This window comes from Panthera leo, chromosome B2 (assembly GCF_018350215.1).
Source record: "Panthera leo isolate Ple1 chromosome B2, P.leo_Ple1_pat1.1, whole genome shotgun sequence".
In the NCBI taxonomy this organism is placed as follows: domain Eukaryota; kingdom Metazoa; phylum Chordata; class Mammalia; order Carnivora; family Felidae; genus Panthera; species Panthera leo.
Genome location: NC_056683.1, coordinates 104,367,159 through 104,385,261, shown reverse-complemented (window position 1 = coordinate 104,385,261; position 18,103 = coordinate 104,367,159). Strand labels below are relative to the sequence as shown.

General features: G+C 40.5%; 1 protein-coding gene across 1 annotated transcript; it reads right to left on the bottom strand.

Moving 5' to 3' along the window:
* Positions 1-2,151: 2,151 nt before the first annotated feature.
* CALHM4 (calcium homeostasis modulator family member 4) lies at positions 2,152-13,113 on the bottom strand. Its single transcript, XM_042939667.1, has 3 exons — positions 12,556-13,113; positions 8,745-9,149; positions 2,152-2,210 (listed from the first exon to the last, which is right to left on the bottom strand). Exons 1-2 carry the CDS (start codon positions 13,111-13,113, stop codon positions 8,763-8,765), a joined length of 945 nt encoding a protein of 314 aa, XP_042795601.1. The 3' UTR covers positions 2,152-2,210; positions 8,745-8,762.
* Positions 13,114-18,103: the final 4,990 nt, after the last annotated feature.

The window sequence follows — 18,103 nt, the reverse complement described above, 5'->3', positions numbered from 1 at the left end:
TTACCATATGTGTTTGGACAAGCCACATCCTCTCTTGGTCTCAGCTTCCCATCTGTACAATTAAGGAGTTGAGGAAAATTATCTCCATGATACCTTCCAAGTATAAGAGTCTCCTCAAGATCGTGCATATATTAGAGCTGCTTACATGGAACCAGACTTCAAAGTTAGCAGTTAACATCTCTGACCCAAGGTATCATGGCCAAAAGAGTCGTGTCTGTTGGTGGAGTTGTTTACTCTCCTAACAGCTTAGAGGCTAATGTTATTGAACCACATAACAGATGGGGGCCTTCGTTCTGGGCAACAGCAAAGCAGGGACAACACTACTTTTAAGTGGGCTATGCTTTCAACATTACCTTACATGTAAGGATGAAGTATGAGATGGGCAAACAAGAAATAGCATTTGTACATATTCCTTTTGGTCATTTCAATCTTCTCTTTGACTTTTCCTTCTCTTCTTCCTCCTCCCTCCTCTCTCTCTCTCTTCCCCCCGCACGCCCCACCCCCCGCTTTCACACACACACACACACACACACACACACACACACAACACATCTTTGCTTTGGATTTGAAAGGGACTGGGTGGAGAAGGAGGAGAGAAAATGAAGGAGCAAAAAAGTATGGAAGAAGATAGGATTCGTGAAATACAATGTAAATTACTTAAAATGTAGAAGGAAAAGGAACTTGTGAGTTAAAACAAAAAATTAACATTGAAGTCAAATTATTTTTTTGGCTTCATGAGAGACAATATAGTGAAGGGTTGAGTCAGATATACCCCTAAGGGTATGTAGATTCCCGGGCAAACATGTTTTGTGGGGTGCCTATCTATAAAAGCAATTTTATTAAAAGATGTATTTTAGAACTTCAGGGGCCCAAGTAAGATACGGTGGATTACTGATAAAGATTAATAGAGGCACTTCATGCATTTGTTTATTGTTTAATCAGTGAGCATGAAGATTCTCTGCAGTGTCCATGCACGGTCTCTTCGTGTTCTTTATCATCAAATGTATTATTCCTAACTTCCTGTTTCCCACCATGAAAAACAAAGTGGCAGTGCTGTTACTACTCACAATGCCATGACTCTTTGTAACTTCTACCGGAACAATATAGTTCTCCTTGCCTCTACAGTATCCTAATACAATTAAGGTCACATCATTGCTCATTAAGTTCCATCACCCATCGTGCTGCTCCTCAATGCTGGCTTTCAGTGATTTTCTCAAAGAATGTACTCTCTTCATGATGTCGGCAAGTGCAAGTCTTACCCAGAGTATGCAGGAAAATGGGAATGATCGTTTGCTTTCTAGTCACACTACACTCACTACACAACTTCCAACTATGTCTTTTCCTGATTTCTTTAGGTCCTGATCACTGCATTCCTAGAATGCGATCTCTGTCAATGTCAGCTGCACCCTACCTTCCAGACGGGCGGATCCAGTCCAGTGGTCGCATTCCTGCGTTGAGGATGCGCTCCACTAGGGTGGGAGAGCCCAAAGTCGCCACGTGATCAGGGGCCAGGAAGGAAAGCGGTGTGAGGGGACGGTCATAAGCCTCGGAGGACTTGACGCGCCACTCCAGTGGACTGCCTGATCCGAGACACGCAGAGTGGGTGTCCACGCTAGGTGCTGGCGATGTGGCACACTGAGCAAAGGACCCGCCACCACCCCACCCTTTGGGCGCCCTAGACGTGGGTGGAAATACCCCCGGGCTCACCACGCTCGGGGAAGGCAAGACGGGGGTCCACGTGATAAGGTTCGGGTCTGAGCGCCCCACACAAGTAGGTTCCAGAAAATTTCTGAGAAGGAGCTCAAAGCCCCTGATGCCCTGATGGCAGGTAGTGCTGAATTGCATACTGAATTTTAGTATATTCTAGCTCTGCCACTTGGATGGTTTTGCTTTTGGCTTTCTCTTCCCCACAAGTTACAGACCTTTCTCTGATCTGATAGGACCTCATAGGATCTATAAAATCATTATTGGGGTAAAGATTTATATTAGGCAGCTGTCTCAAATTCAAGCTATTTCAGAGTGAAAGAATGGCAAGCATAAACTAGAGAATACTTGATTTGTAAAGTTTATATAATCGAAAAACACCACATAGATCCAGATTAGTTTTTCTTTCCTTTGGCATTGTTTTCCTCATATTTCAGATGCTGGAATATGTCCATGTTATGAAAGAGTTTACAGTATATAGTTCTGTTGATGTCACTAACAGGCAACTAGAGAAGAAAAATAGATTTAAATGTTTTTTATTTGTAGGCTAAAACGTCTATCAGTACATATAAAAGGTGTATTCAGCTGTTCTTTCTGCACGTTAGAGCAGTTTCAAGTATAAGAACACATTGTATTATACATATTTATAAAGTATCACATTATAGATATATTTATTCTCCAGGAGCAAGTTTTGGCTTGCTAGGGCAGAGCTTCAATGCATGTAGGATCACAGGGTGCTTGTGCTAGCAATTACCTTGAAGAGGCCCTGATCCAGGACCTGTCACTCATGACCAGCTGTGGGCTCATAAATCCTGAAATGTGTCTGCCCCCGAAACAAATTACCACCAACTTTGGGACTTTACTCAGTGCAGATTTATTATAGTTCTGTTAACTATAAAAACCGTATATAACTCTGTTCTGACACACGTTAGACACAGGTCTCAGTGGGTTAACGTCAAGGTGTTATCAGGGCTCTTTTCCTTCTGGAGGCTCTAGGGGGGAAATCCATTTACTTGCCTTTTGCAGCTTCTAGAGGCTGTCTGCATTCCTTGGCTCATGATCCCTTCAATCTTCAAAGCCAGCAATGACTGATTTCTCAGGCATCACTCTGATACTCCTTGACACTCCTTTGGGGTTGCCACTTTGCCTTCTTTCTGACTCTGATTCCTCCTGTGCCCCTCTTACAAGGAACCTTGTGATTGCATGGGGCCCACCTGGATAATCCTGGTTAATATCCCATTTCAAAATCTTTACCTTGATCACACCTGCAATGTCTCTTTTGTCATATAAAGTATAAAGGAACATTCGCAAATTCCAGGGATTATAACGTGAACATCTTTGGGGAGTCCATTATTTAGTCTGCCACAGTATGTAAACTCTGAGGTATGTGAGTATGCACAGTTTTCCTGGCTATTTCTTCAAAACAGCTTTCCTTTCCCCAAAAATGGCATTTCAAAGAGCTCTGTGACTTAAAATACTTTAATCACTCCCATAATTTTATCACCCTCCCCTATCTCATGTAAGGGAACATTAAAGTTCCAGAGAGATTGACTTATACAAAAACCCTATGATGATGAGAGACGTTTCCCTGACCCCTGTTTTTGACCGACTTTTTTATAACTATGGGTTGCTGAAAACAAATTGGCAAATTATAGTGGCTTCCTGCCCATTCTTTGCATACATTGAATACCTGAACCTCTGGGGTAAACTGGCAGGTAGTCTGTGGCTACAGATTCAGTGCCACTGGCTGTTGAGTACCTCAGATCCAAAGTTATGCCCCAGCGAGAGTGCACAAATCACTTTGTTAAGAAGCACAGTGCCTTGGGGCACCTGGGCTCAGCTGAGCATCTCTTTATTTCTACTCAGGTGATGATCTCACTGTTCATGAGTTCAGGCCCCAGGTCGGGCTCTGCGCTGGCAGTGCAGAATCTGCTTGGGATTCTTTCTCTCTCTCCCTCTCTCTCTGCCCCTCCCATGCTCGCTCTTTCTCTTTCTCTCCCTCAAAATAGTAAAAATAAACTAAAAAAGAAAAAAGAAAGCATGATGCCTTGAAGCTGAGCCCTTATACATGCCAGGAGAGTGGAACTGGAAAGAGAGGGACTCAGATGTGATATAGCACCCTACTTTTTTTTTTTTTCAACGTTTTGGTTTTTTTTTTTTTTATTTATTTTTGGGACAGAGCGAGACAGAGCATGAACGGGGAGGGGCAGAGAGAGAGGGAGACACAGAATCGGAAACAGGCTCCAGGCTCCGAGCCATCAGCCCAGCGCCTGACGCGGGGCTCGAACTCACGGACCGCGAGATCGTGACCTGGCTGAAGTCGGACGTCCAACCGACTGCACCACCCAGGCGCCCCTAGCACCCTACTTTTGGAGCTCAGGGTGTTTTCATTATTCATCGTCAGATGTAGGAGGAGAATCCTCCTGACACCTACAAGGCCTTGGCAGGTTGGTGAGCTGTCTCCCGTTGCTGTATTCCAGCACAATGCTATGAAGTGTAGTATCAGAAGTGAAACCACCAGGGCTGGATTCTGGCTCTATCACTGTAAGTATGGGTCCTTTGGCAAGTTGCTTGACTTCTCTTTACCTCAGTTACCTCATCAGTAAAATGGGGGAACTTATTTTATGGGAGTAATATAGGCTTGGGTTCCCATTACGACCCATGGTTCCCCAGTTATCTCATAAAATAACAGTGAGAAAGCATTTCATCTGTGTAGAACTTTACACAAAATTTCTTCACATTCTCTGGGTTGCTTAACTCCATGTCAGCAAGTCATATCAGAATATGTGATTCTGCTTCCCAGTTTGTTGCAAGGAGGACTTGGGATAATTCGTTTGAAGTAGCTGGCATACACGAAGCACTACATTTTGTTACGACTACGATCACCACTACAGATGGGTGCAGATACTTGTCTGGCCGCTGGGGGGCAGCAGAGTAAACAACAATCGAAATCCATTTCTTTGTAAGGTTCTGATGTACTGAGATTAGAGAAGTTTAATCATACTTAGTGGTTAGCACAGAAAAAATAATTCCATTTCAGGAATGATGTAATTTACCTCTCCGGAAACACCATTCATTGCTCTTTGGTCCACAGGTCACATTTAGAGATGTGTGCCCCCCAACCCAAAGAGCTAGTTGTGTAGCTGTGTAGCCTGCCAATATCTGTTCTTTAGTGACTGGGGCTAAATTTGCATAGATTTATGTAGAAGCCAACATCGTGTCTCCACACCATATATTTTGAGGTAGCAAATAACTACTTAGTCTTGCATTTGGAAGGCCTTTGGTTGGCTGTGATCTTTCAAAGTTTTAAGGTTAATGTGATTTTCCTTGGTGTTAAGCAAAATGCAGAAAAGTAGTTTGGAAATTCACATTGTTGTTTCTTATTACAGTCTTGCGTTTGAATTTTTTTTTTAAGGGAGAGAGCATGTGAGGGGGACAGAAGGAGAGAGAGAATCTTAAGTAGGCTCCACGTTCAGTCAGCATGGAGCCTGATGCAGAGCTCAATCCCATGACCCTGGGATCATGATCTGGGCCAAAACCAAGAGCTGGACACTCAACTGACTGAGGCACCCAGGTGCCCCTGCATTTGACTTTTTTTTTCTTAAATGTTTATTTATTTTTGAGACAGAGAGAGACAGAGCATGAATGGGGGAGGGTCAGAGAAACAGACACAGAATCTGAAACAGGCTCCAGGCTGTCAGCTCAGAACCCAACGTGGGTCTCGAACTCACGGACCACGAGATCATGACCTGAGCCGAAGTCAGATGCTTAACCGACTAAGCCACCCAGGCGCCCCTGCATTTGACTGTTAAAGTTGAAGATTGAGAACAGAGAAGGGAGACAAAGAAGATGAATATAAGTATGATTCCACAATTCGGCTTTGGAAAACATAAAGTTGAGTAAAACACATCTAAGATTGTCTCCTAGAAAGGAGGCAGCTTAGATTGTGGTGGGGGAATGGGAGAGCTGGCAGAGTTGAAGTTAAGAAATGAGCAAGTCTGTATATATGCCACAGCATTTGATGTAGTAGCCAAAAGCATTTGGTAACAAAATATAAGGTAGTATTAGCACATAATTAACTTTAATTATATGTCTTAAAACTACATAAATCCATTAGGCATAAAGAGGAGGAAGTACAATGTTCCTGATGGAAAAGTCTTGTCTCACTTGCTGTGGAACAAAAGAATATTCCAGACAAACATACGCACGTGCACGCACACACACCGAGAAATGGGAATTTGATTTATTTAATTGGAAATGGATAGTATACAATGAAATGCCACAGATGTGTACTACCCTTCAAATGTTCACAGATGCCATAAAGCCCTTTGAAGCCATGTGGAGGAGCCAAAGAATATTTAAAATCCTTTGCTAGAAAGCTACGGTGGAAGATCATAATTACATGATTTAGAATATTAACTGTGCATGTCATACAGAAGTTTGATGTAGAAAGCGCTTCCAGGGTCTAGTGAAAAGAAAGTTTCCTGGTGTTTAATGTGTATAAACAACTATTATCTTCTTTCTTTTCTTTTTTTAAATTTTTTTTTAACATTTATTCATTCTTGAGGGACAGAGAGAGCATGAATGGGGGAGGCGTAGAGAGAAAGGGAAACACCGAATCCGAAGGAGGCTCCAAGCTCTGAGCTGTCAGCACAGAGCTCGACGCGGGGCTCGAACCACAAACTGTGAGATCATGACCTGAGCCGGAGTCGGACGCTTAACCAACTGAGCCACCCAGGCGCTCCTATTATCTTCTTTCTGATGATGTAATACTTTAACTTTATATACTCTTTGATTTTTCTGTTAACTGAAAACTTATTAAAGAGTGTTTACTGTGGAATATTCCCCCAAACACTAGTAAAACAATTCTGAGCATGGTGTAAAGTGTTGATTTAACTATTATGTTCCAAATGGAGAAATTTCAAAAATTACCAGATAGAGGGATAGAATTTTAGTGCTGGAGGAGACAAAGTGGACATGATCTTCCATATTTACACAGCTCATTTATATCAGAGCCAAAGGAGGACTCTAGTTACCTTCCACAACTTCTTTTTTGTTAACAATCCCTCTCGTGATTTCATGTCAGTTTTGTATATGGATTTAGGTGACAGAGTGGAATGGCTTCCCTTGGCCATTTGAAAAATATCAGTACATTAACACTCTTTTGAAAGTGGAATGCCAGCAAATGTCTTTAGAGGAAGAATTGAACTCAGTAATACTTTCCTTGTAATGGAGACAACCTGGGCCTACTACTATTCCAGAAGATTGTATACATCTGGACCTGTATATGTACGAGCATAAACACAAAAATCTTATCAGGTTTAAACAGAATCTCAAGAATACATTTCCTTCAGTTCCTTTGCCCTACAACAGGTAAGGTATCATCTATGTTTTATAGATGAAAACAGTTGAGTCCCAGAGACACTAACTGACTTGCCCAGTAAGTAATGATGAGGGAGGAACAGGTCTCCTGTCTTAGCAAAGTGCATCACTTCTAGATTTTTTAAAAAATGGTCTTCGGGGTGCTTGGGTGGCTAAGCCAGTTGGTTAAGTGTCCGACTTCAGCTCAGGTATGATCTTGCAGTTCATGAGTTCGAGCCCTGTGTCGGGCTCTGTGCTGGGCTCTGTGCTGACAGCTCAGAGCCTGGAGCCTGCTTCGGATTCTGTGTCCTCCTCTCTTCCTCTCCCCCACTCATACTCTGTCTCTCAAAAGTGAATAAATGTTTAAAAAATGTAATGGTCTCCTTAAAATTCTTTTTCTATTTCTTTCCGTTAAGTGTGTGGAACCCATAATTGCATACAGAATAGACTCTTTCTTCCATGATTGTGTAACAGAATAGTATTTGATTGCATTTTAGGTACTCAAGTAACTGGTTTCCTTGAAAGTGAGTCTTGAAAGTTAGCTTGACTATTGGGGGTTGGTCCATTATTACCCAGTAAGTGGCCATTGTTTTGGCTTAAAAAATACACAAACGCCTTCATTTTGCTTATTTTGGCCAACGAACCAGTTGCTTAGGTGAATGTGACAAACATGAGGCATAAGACACTATATATATCAGAAATAACCAGGATCAATTACAAAACTGTCAAATTTTAGAGGTGTAAAGTCACAGAGAAGAGTCAGGCAGGTCTCCGCTTTTGGAGTTGTAGATAGTGGATACATAAATACGTATAGCAGTCGTACTTCCCCAAATGGATTTTGAACAAGGGCACAAAGTGATAATGAAAAGGCACAGGTGGCATCTCTGCAGTGGAGCACAGAAGGGAAACTTTCTGGAATAAACTTTATATGTTGTGACTATAAAAATGCTCCTAGTACGGAGCTGCTACAAAAGAACATTTGTATGCTACAAAAGAACATAGGATACTAATGATGATAGAATAATGCATCATCTTCCCCTGGTTATGGCAGAATGACTCAAGACCTTTCTGCATGAGCTTCTCTCTTACATGTTACCAGTTTAGAAAGGGCATTTTGTCCTGGCTCCCAAAGATCAGATATTTAAGATCAAAGGAAGGGGTAGAAGCAAGTGAAAAGTTCCTAGATATTATATAGGGGTAGAAATAAAACCAGAAATTAGAGTCAGGGAAATGGTGATAAAGGACATGGGATGCAAGGAGAAAGGGGGAAAGGAACATTTACTGGCACTTATTTTAGGAAAGGCACTGTGCTTATGTTATCACATTTAATCCTCACCACGGCTCTGCGAAGTAGCCACTGTGTGCAGGTAACAAGATGGGGCTCAGAAATATTAGTTTCTACAGAGATACTGAGTCATAGAATCAACATTCTAATTTTGATATGACTTCAAATTCCATATTGTTTTACTTACACCAATAGAGGCATCACCAGACCTATATTATACCATTACCACTTCCACCGAGGAAATCCCAAAAAGAAAGATTGGCACAATGATCAGATAAAGTGACTTTGGAACTAGCATCTTGGATGGGCTTATTTAAACAAATACCAAAAGACACAGAAAAAGTTACAGAGATGACACTGAAACTCCATCAAAGTATCTGTTAAGCAACCTGACCTGTGAGAGGTGCTATAATCAAGGTCGTAATTCGATGCCTTCAGATTTGCTTTCCTCACTCTCCTCATCCAGCCTGTCTCTAAGGAAGCTGTAGTGACCTTGCAAATCGTCCCCCATGCAGAGAAGACTGGGTGCTGAAATCTCTTTCCAGTCCTGACACGAAGGAATGCGGATGCGTTTGACGTCTTCCTTTCCAGGAATGAAGCCAAAGAGTTTCTGTATGCGCTTCGTGATGAGGAGCCGCGAATGCTGTTCTGCAGCTTGCTCAAAGAGCTCCCTCTCGTTGCGGAGGTGGTTGGTCCAGTACCAGTGCTGCCGAGAGGGGAGGGGGGAGCAGCACGTCGCCAAGCAGCGGGACACTAGGATAGCGACGGTTGCCAAGGTGATCAAAATCCAGCCCAGCATCTTCACATAATCGTTTAAAAGAAAAACAGCATCAATATAGGGAATATTCGAGGGACAATCATAGCAATGGGGATTTCTACAAAACTGGGGGTAAGAAATAAACTGTGGATAAGAAGCTTGTTTTCCTAGTCTTTGAAATATGAACAAGGTGCTGATCACTTGGTATGGATACAGGTGCGATGGAGAGAATAAGCCCAACCATTTCAATTTGGTTTTTGGATCACAAAGGATATTGACCAGTTAGCTTGGAATGGATTATAACGACTGTTCTTGAAGTGACAGCTGCTATAACCCACCAATTACTCTTGTGGAAGGTACCTAAACTACATCTTTTGGCTTTAGCTGAACTTTTCCCCACCAACCATTAGGAACAGGCTTGACATCTTTGGGTGCTTAATAACTATTTGATAATGATGGTGATGAAAATGATGATAGATAGATAATAATAGTAGCTTCCTACGTGCCTTCGTAATAACGTGCTAACATGTATTCATTGACATTTCTTCCTGAGTTGCTCTTTTCTTTTCTTTTTTGTGACCAAGGAAGACTCATGTCCCTAAATGTAAAGCATCTTATTATTTTCCTTTTCATTTCCCTCCTCCTTTAAATAGTTATTTGCTGACCAGTTTTATGATTCATTTTTGAAATATACTTTGAAAGGAAAATTAACAATATTTCATCTGCAATTATTTAGTTTCCTCTTTTAATGACTGACATAAATGGCTGTTTTCTAGTCTTATTTTTTTTTAATTTTCTTTTTTTTTTAATGTTTATTTCTGAGACAGAGAGACAGAGCATGAGTGGGGGAGGGACAGAGAGAGAGAGGGAGATACAGAATCTGAAGCAGGCTCCAGGCTCTGAGCTGTCAGCACAGAGCCCAATATGGGGCTCGAACTCACAGACCACGAGATCATGACCTGAGCCGAAGTCGGATGCTCAACCGACTGAGCCACCCAGGTGCCCCTGTTTTCTAGTCTTAGAACCCTTTTTTTTTTAAGTATTCTTTTTTCAATAGTTAGTGATTATTATATAAAGTGAGAGAGGCAAGTTCCATACGTGTAGAGAAGCCAGCAGTAGGCAGCTTCCCAGCCACAGTCTTGGAGGTGAAGGTCTCTCCCACAGCTTGTGATTCACCAGTAGTCCTGGAATTACCAGTGTGAGCACAGCGGGATAGCTGTGCTCAGTGGAGGCTAAAACCTACAAAGTGACACTTAGGGCAATTTAATTTAATAGAGGCCAGCATGGTGGAGGAAAGGGCATCTGAGATGCCCATTAATTCATTAGCTATCATTTATTGAGTCCCAGGTTGACCTCACACCATGTTCTCTATACATGGTGCTTGGTTATAGGGACTCAGATGTGAATAATTTAAGTTACGTTCATCCTTTCCACAGTCTTTAAGTCTAAAGAGGGAGACAAAATAGCAAGCCAAGAAATATGGTAAAATGTGATCATTTTTGATATCAGTAAGCATGATGGGACAGAAGTGAATTCACTTAAGGAAGAGGAGTACCAGGGAATACTTCCCAGAGGAGATGATGCTCAGACTTAAACATTAAAGAGGAGTTCACCAGTTGCAAGAAGTTGAGGAGAGCTCTAAAAAGAGAGGAAGAAAAGTAAGAGCGTGAAGAGTTGGGAGAACCTCAGGAAGTTTGTCCTCACGGGGTCATAGGAGTCATGTGGAAAAGTGGTCAGGAGCCAGACATTGAAGGACCTTGTATTCATGACAAGAATTTGGATTTGTGATTGGGCTTGTAGAAAATCATTGAAGAATTTTATATGGCAGATGGGGTGGGGCTCATCATTCAGTTTGCATTTAGAAAGACAATTTTGACATGGTTGTAGAAGATCAACTGAAATTCGGTAAAACTAATGTCAGGAAGCTATTTTAGAATAAAGTATGGGCAGAGAAGGGGTTTGAAGTTAATATGATCTTGTCGGTCATCTCAGAATAATGAAACTTATAGTGTATATTCCTCAAATGAGACTGAAGTTCAAGGTAGTTGTGAAAGGCAACCTGGTGAAATGGAAACGGCATGACCTTTGAATATCTCTATCAGTCATTTATTAGCTCTGTGAACTTACAAAAGTTACATGAACTCTTTGAGCGTTGGTTTCCTCATCTGTAAAATGGGGTTGATTAAACCTTTCTCTTAAGATTATGAGGGTTATAATTAAATAGGAAATATTTATACAGTATATGAGAAGCGCCTCAATAAATATTGGTTTTGTTGCTGCTGGTCCAAGAAATCCACTGGCTGATGGCACTCAGAACTATACAACTGTGTCTTATCACAGAAGTCCTTGCATGCATTAAATAAGATATTATCACTTTAAGAAGATCTTACCAGTGTATATTACATCTTAGTTTTTCTTGAGCGAGAACATTTTTTAAAGTTAGAATTCCCCCATTGATTATTTGACCTCTCACCTGTCTTCACACAGTTCCTCTGGCTGACCTTTAGGGCTAGCATAAAAGGTTGAGACAGAGATACCTTAATGGGATATCTAACTTTGCTTAAATCAGGACATAGGCAACACTTGAGTATTCTGTGTGTCGATAGTAATTTTTTTCAACAAAATAGCATTATCACTTCCTAAATTTCAATAACTAAAAAGTGATGGGTCAAAAAATGTGTATGCCTTTGCAATAAGTAGTTTAAAAATAATTCATTTCAATTTTATTTCAGTGGTTTGAAAATGTGTTTTTTCCCCCCAAATCCCTTGCAGAGAGTAATGTATGCCAATTACTCTTTCTGTACGGACAGAATGCACTCTTACACTTCTTAAATTTAAGCCATAAGTGCCGTGGATTTAGGCCTTTTCCCTACCTCACTCCACCCCTCGCATAAATTTGTCTAAGGACATTACATTTAGAACTATCACTGGAATTTATTTTAGTCATAATTAAGCTTCCTATAGTTTTAGGCAAACTGTTAATATGTAGAATGAATATTTAAGAACGTGTATATGCAGAAAGCATCAAATAATACACTATATAGTAATAATTTTAATAACAATGTCTAAAATTTATTATATTTAATATCGATTCTGGACACCATACTGAGCGCTTTACATGTATGCACTCATTTATTACTCAATCCAACTTTATGTGGTAGATCCTACCAGTATCCCCGTTTTACAGCTGAGAAAAGTGAGGCATGGGTAAGTTAGATAACTTGCTTAAGGTTCTGCAGGTTGATAAAGGGCAAAGCAAGATTCAAAAACAGATCTGCTGACTCCAAAGCCCAACATCCTAACTATATCAAATAGCCACTCAGTAGAAATCACTTCGATGAATAGCGTCTAGTTTGCATTTTATATTCAGACAATATCAGAAGCGGTAGGAATGTGAAGTGTGTCCAGTGACTAGTTAAGATGGGATAGCATAGCATCAGGAACTTACTTGTGACTGGTATCTGTGCAGAAGAGCTACTTCATCTCTCACTTGGATCATGTCAGATGGAGTTGATTTGCAACATGGAAACCCAGCGAGGATCTGTTCCCGTCTGCTGGCACTGACATTGTCGAATACTGCGTAATGGTCCACAGATGCGAATTCACTTGCTGCACATTCATAGTAGGTGCCTGTCAGCAGGGTTGCCGCCAGCCATGTTAACGGAGCAACAAGTGCCCTCCCAGTGATGCTGAAGAACCTAAGGCAAGCCAGCTTGCGCTCCAAGAGGCTGATTCTCCGGCGTGGAGGAGCACAGCTGCAGCAGTATTCACGGCTCATTGTCCACATCTGGCTTCTCAGGGCATAGCCAGCAACCAGAAGGAGCAAGGCTGGAATGAGTAGAAAAGCAGAACCATAGTAGAAATTTTTCCCAACCTGGCAAGGACATTTGAATGTGAAAGAAGAGAACAGCTGTTGCCCACCAATAGTCGAAGCAGCAATTAAAGAATTGATAAATGTTCCACTTCTCTGCAGGGAAGACACAATATTGTTGAGAGTCGGGCTCATCGTCGGGAAGCTCTTACACGAATCAGCTTCCGGCCCTTTCTGATCATTAGACTCCACCAGCTATAACCGTTTTATGGGACCTTACTGGTTTAACTGGCTGCGTCAAGCAACCCAATATCCTCAAACATGTTTAAAGGATTCAGGCATCTTTCCTTATGTACTTTGTGAATCCTGAGCTAATAAATGTACTTCAGATTACAGCCGGAAGAAACTAGAGAGATTCTTCTGGTACGAGTGACAGGGAAAACTACTTCAGTGTATCTTCCCACTAAAAAGAGAATGGCCTGCTTGCACAGCAACTGCTGCCATCTTTCCACGTGCTGCCTTGATCAGCACCGGCAAATAGGGCAGTGGCAGCAAAACGGAGAACATTCTTACCCTGTACTAGCCCAGGAGTTAGTTACCATAAAATTATGACAAAAGGCATAACAGAACTTACCAAATAATAGAGACACCCAAAATTTAGGGCTGTCTGGAACATCCATAACCTATGAGTTCTTCCAGAACATCCCAAAAGCTTTTCCCAAAAGAAGAACAAGTCTTGGGTACCCCTAAAGTCAAACTGCAACAAACTAACTTTCTAACTTTGCATAAAAAATGTGTTTGTATTTATGCACAGAATCTAATATAATAATGTGTTGCTTTATAAGCTAAGTTGCAAATCTGTTTATAAGGTATCTTTTTGTTACATCAAAATGTGATAGGTACTAATAAAATTATATACCTATAAAAAGAAATTAAATAATCAAATATGTAAGGTGTTTTCTATATTTATTTCATCAGCAAATATTTATTGTATAACTTCTATGTAAAAGGCGTTGGACTAGGCTTGGTTGGGCTAATAAAAAATGAATAAGAAATAAATTTCTTTTTTCAAACTCTCAACTGGATATGGTTAATTACATAATTAGTGAATTGGAACATAATGCTGAGGAATTCACCCAAAGTACAGTATTAAAAGATAAAGAAATAAAATAATATATTTTAAAATCCAATTCAAGGAAAAGGAAACAGAGGACAGATTAAGCAACTCCATAATAGGAGTTCCAGCAGGGAAAAATGAAGGGATAGGCAGAGAAATACTATTTGAAGAGAAGTGACTGAGAATTTTGTAAAATCAAAGAAAGTTCCCACATCAGAAGAGTGTTAGATGTTCTGAGCAGTGTAAATAAAGACAAATCCACATATAAATACATCATAGTAAAACTTCAGACTGTGAAAAATGAAGAGATATTATTAAAAGCTACCAGAAAGAGGAGGCACGTAAGCCACAAAAGAATGACAGTAGACGGACAATAGATGTCCCACTGACAACAGTAGAGACCAGAAGGCAGTTGTCTTCAGGCTGTATGGTTTTGTTTTTGTGTGTTTTTTTTTAAATTTTCATTTTATTTCTTTTGAGAGAGAGAGGGAAAAAAAACGAGTGGGGGAGGGGCAGAGAGAGAAGGAGAAAGAGGATCCCAAGCAGGCTCTGCACTGTTAGCACAGAGCCCTACACGGAGCTTGATCCCACCAACTGTGAGATCATGACCTGAGCTGAAATCAATTAGTGGGATGCTTTACCGACTGAGCCACCCAGGCGCCCCTCACACACAAAAAAATTTTAAAGAGCCAACAATTACTGTGTGCTTGCTACATGCCAGTCACTGTTTTAAGAACTATGATGAGGTGCTAATATTAGCCTCAACTTGTTTACAGATGAGATAACTGAGGTGTTATGAGATTAAGGAAATTGCGCAGGGTCACACAGAGATGACAGAAGAATCAGGAGTAGGTCCCCGGTGGTCTGTCATGCTCCTAACAACCACACCGAAGCTGGAGCAAACTCACCTCCAGACTGATTAAAAAATAGAGTCACACTGCTTGCAAGTGACACCTAAAACTTGACTGCACACAAAGCTTGAAAACTAGAGGTATTGAAATATATATAACTGGGAATCATAATATAAGGCAAAACTGAACCAAAGTCAAAAAGTGTCAGAAGAGCTAATTTTGAACACCCCATCATAATAAAAGGAACAATCCATTATGAAGATATAACAATTGCCAATTTGTAGGTCTGTGACTGCATAACTTTGAAAATACATAAAGCAAAAACTGATCGAGTTATAAGGAGAATTCTTTTTGACATTTTAAACATAGTTTTATAAGAAATGATTAAACATTAGGATATAAAAGATGTGAAGAACAAGCCAGCTTTATCTAAGATATATGTAGTATTCCACTACAGTATTTTCATTCTATTTCATTATTAATGTCTAATAACAAAGAAACAGATTAATAAGCCACAGAAATAGAATGCTCTAGACTAGGGGTTGATCATGTATGGCTCAGAGACTAAAGTGGCCCACTGCCTGTTTTCTATGGTTCGCGAGCTAAGAATGGTTTCCCCATGTTTAACTTGGTTGGGAAAAAAAAAAAAAAAGTTTAGTATTTTGTGACCCATGAAATTCAAGAAATTCAAATCTCTGTATTTAAAAATAAAGTTTTATTCGCACATGGGCACACCTGTTCCTGAATTGTCTGTGGCTGCTTTCTCACCACAATAGCAGAGTTGAGTGGTTGTGACAGAGTCCATATGTCTGTAAAACTTAAAATATCCTCTCCCTGGCCCTTTACAGAAGTTTGCTGACCTCAGCTATAAGAAGCTGGGAAAATAAATTCACTAGAGTGGCAGCTATGGATCTGGATAAATCCTAAGGAGTAACTGGAAGGGAAAATGCAAGCTATAGAATACGTGCAGTATAAGAAATTTTGTAAAGTCTTAAAACAAAATGATACCACATAGTCTTTGTGGTTACTAACATTTGTAGAATTTAAAAACGTATAGGAATGACAAATATCAAGTTCTGCATAGCAGAACTGAGAAGGACAGAATAGAATTAAGGAGGGTACTGGCTATTTCAACTGTATCAGTATTGCTTTATTGCTGAAAATAAAGCCTAAAGTATAAATAGCAACTTGTTCGGTAGAGCTCGGTAGTACGAACTGCATCTTCCTTATGTTTAAAGTCCATTAAACATATTTAATAGTCCATTTAATAGAGCATATGGGAAGTGAGGAAGTAGAAAAGGAAATTGTAGACCACTCTTTCAGGCAACATTGTAAGAAAGGATGAATGAAGCATGGATTGATAAGAAGTCACTATTGAGGTATCAAAGTCTTGCTGTAAAGGAGTTTGTTGATGACAAACTCTTAAGCCTTATTGTTTACAGTTGAAAGAACTAATGACTTCATCAACAGTATCTGTGTGTAACTTGTCAATGATTGTGAATGATTACATCTGTGAGTAATCATTTTTCTTCTGGGTTTTCTAACCAAATGGTCTTTTTTTTCTTCTTTTTAAGATAGCTTGCCGTCACCTGTCTATCCAACATATAAAATGTCTACTCCTTGGGGCACCTGGGTGGCTCAGTGAGTTAAATGTCCAACTTCGGCTCCACCCACATCGGGCTCTGTGCTGACAGCTCAGAGCCTGGAGCCTGCTTCAGATTCTGTGTCTCCCTCTCCCCCACTCTCTCCCTCTCTCTCTTTCAAAAACAAATTAAAGCATAAATTTTTTTTTTTTTAAAAAGAAATATAACCTCTACACTTTCTTCTATTTAAGTGAAGACTGACAGAAAGAAAGAGTCTGTGGCACACCAAGCTTCCTTGGATCATAAGAGCCGCTGAAGGCTAGTGGGTTTCACAGTCTGAAAACCAGCAAACTGGTGTCCCAGCACCACAGGCTGCAGCTGTATTTGTGCAGATTGTGCTCTCATATGGGAACCCCAGGCAGGGACTGCTTCCTTAAGCCCTATGGTCCTGACCTAAGACGCAGGAGAGAGGAGAAGGTCAATCAGTCTGGAGGAAGAGCTGGCTTTTCCTAATGCACCCATCATGTCCTGAATTATCATGGTGGCCCTGATGTCACCATACCACAGCCATTAGAGTTTAGTGAAATTGATTCCAGGACCACTACTCCCCACCCACCAAATACACAGGGCTTTTCTCGGTTTTTCTCGGAACCCAGAACTACCCCCACAGTAGGCTCAGCAACATTCTCTCATCACACCTTAGTAGCTTTTGTGAGTCTGCCTCTAAAACCTTTGCTCTAACATAATGGGAGTGTGTGCAATAGAAAAAAATTTTGATTTGGAGTCAGCAAATTTTGGATTTGGAGTCACCAAATCCCTCTTTGTTGCCTACCACCCAGCCAACTTTGAACAAATTTCTCAACATGACTTTTAGATTCTTATCCTATAAAATGGTAATGATTACAGTACTGACTACTTCACAGATGGTAATTGAATCAAAATGAGATAAAATGAAAACCATGTTATAAATCGTAAACTTTATATAAATATAAGGTGTCATGAATCTGCCACTGAAAAATACCCTCACACACACACACCACCACCCAGCAAAACTGACTTTTCCTGAGAATGGAGTCATAAAACATAGGCACTAATGGAAATACCTTAAATATTGAAGAATTCCATTCAAAACGCTCACCTACAAGAAAAATCTATAGTAATTAGTGTTTATATGGTGCATTATAATGTGTTTTATAGCACACATTATCTCTTTGATTCTCCAATTGTTCTGTGAGATGGGCATTATTATTGCCATTTTGCAAATGTGGAAACTGAGCCACAGAGCAATAAAATGGCTTGTCCAAGGTCGCACAGCCAGTAAATGGTAAAACCGCAGCTTAGTCTGAGCCTTCCAAAGTCTCCTAGCTCTTTCAACTACACCACACTCTTTCAAAGTATTGAGTAGTCTGTCACGGCATAGCAAGAATTTTCTAGAACACATAGGGCCAATTAACTCAGATGGTAAAGATGGAAGAAGTAGGAAACTACTTTCTTAAACTGAGTTTTATGCTTCTATTTCTGGAACAGTTCTGATCCTCCACACCCTGCAGTTGTCAAGATGAGGGAGTTTCTTGTTTTAACTTTAAAGGTCTATACTCCTGCATAAATAAAGAGAGCCTTCAATAGCTAACATC

Excerpts from the sequence above, each read along its gene's own strand:
- CALHM4 (XM_042939667.1), bottom strand. The coding sequence starts at position 13,113 with ATGAGCCCGACTCTCAACAATATTGTGTCTTCCCTGCAGAGAAGTGGA. Across the intron at positions 9,150-12,555 it reads TGCACAGATACCAGTCACAA|ATGCTGGGCTGGATTTTGAT; the intron begins GTAAGTTCCTGA and ends GATTATGTGAAG.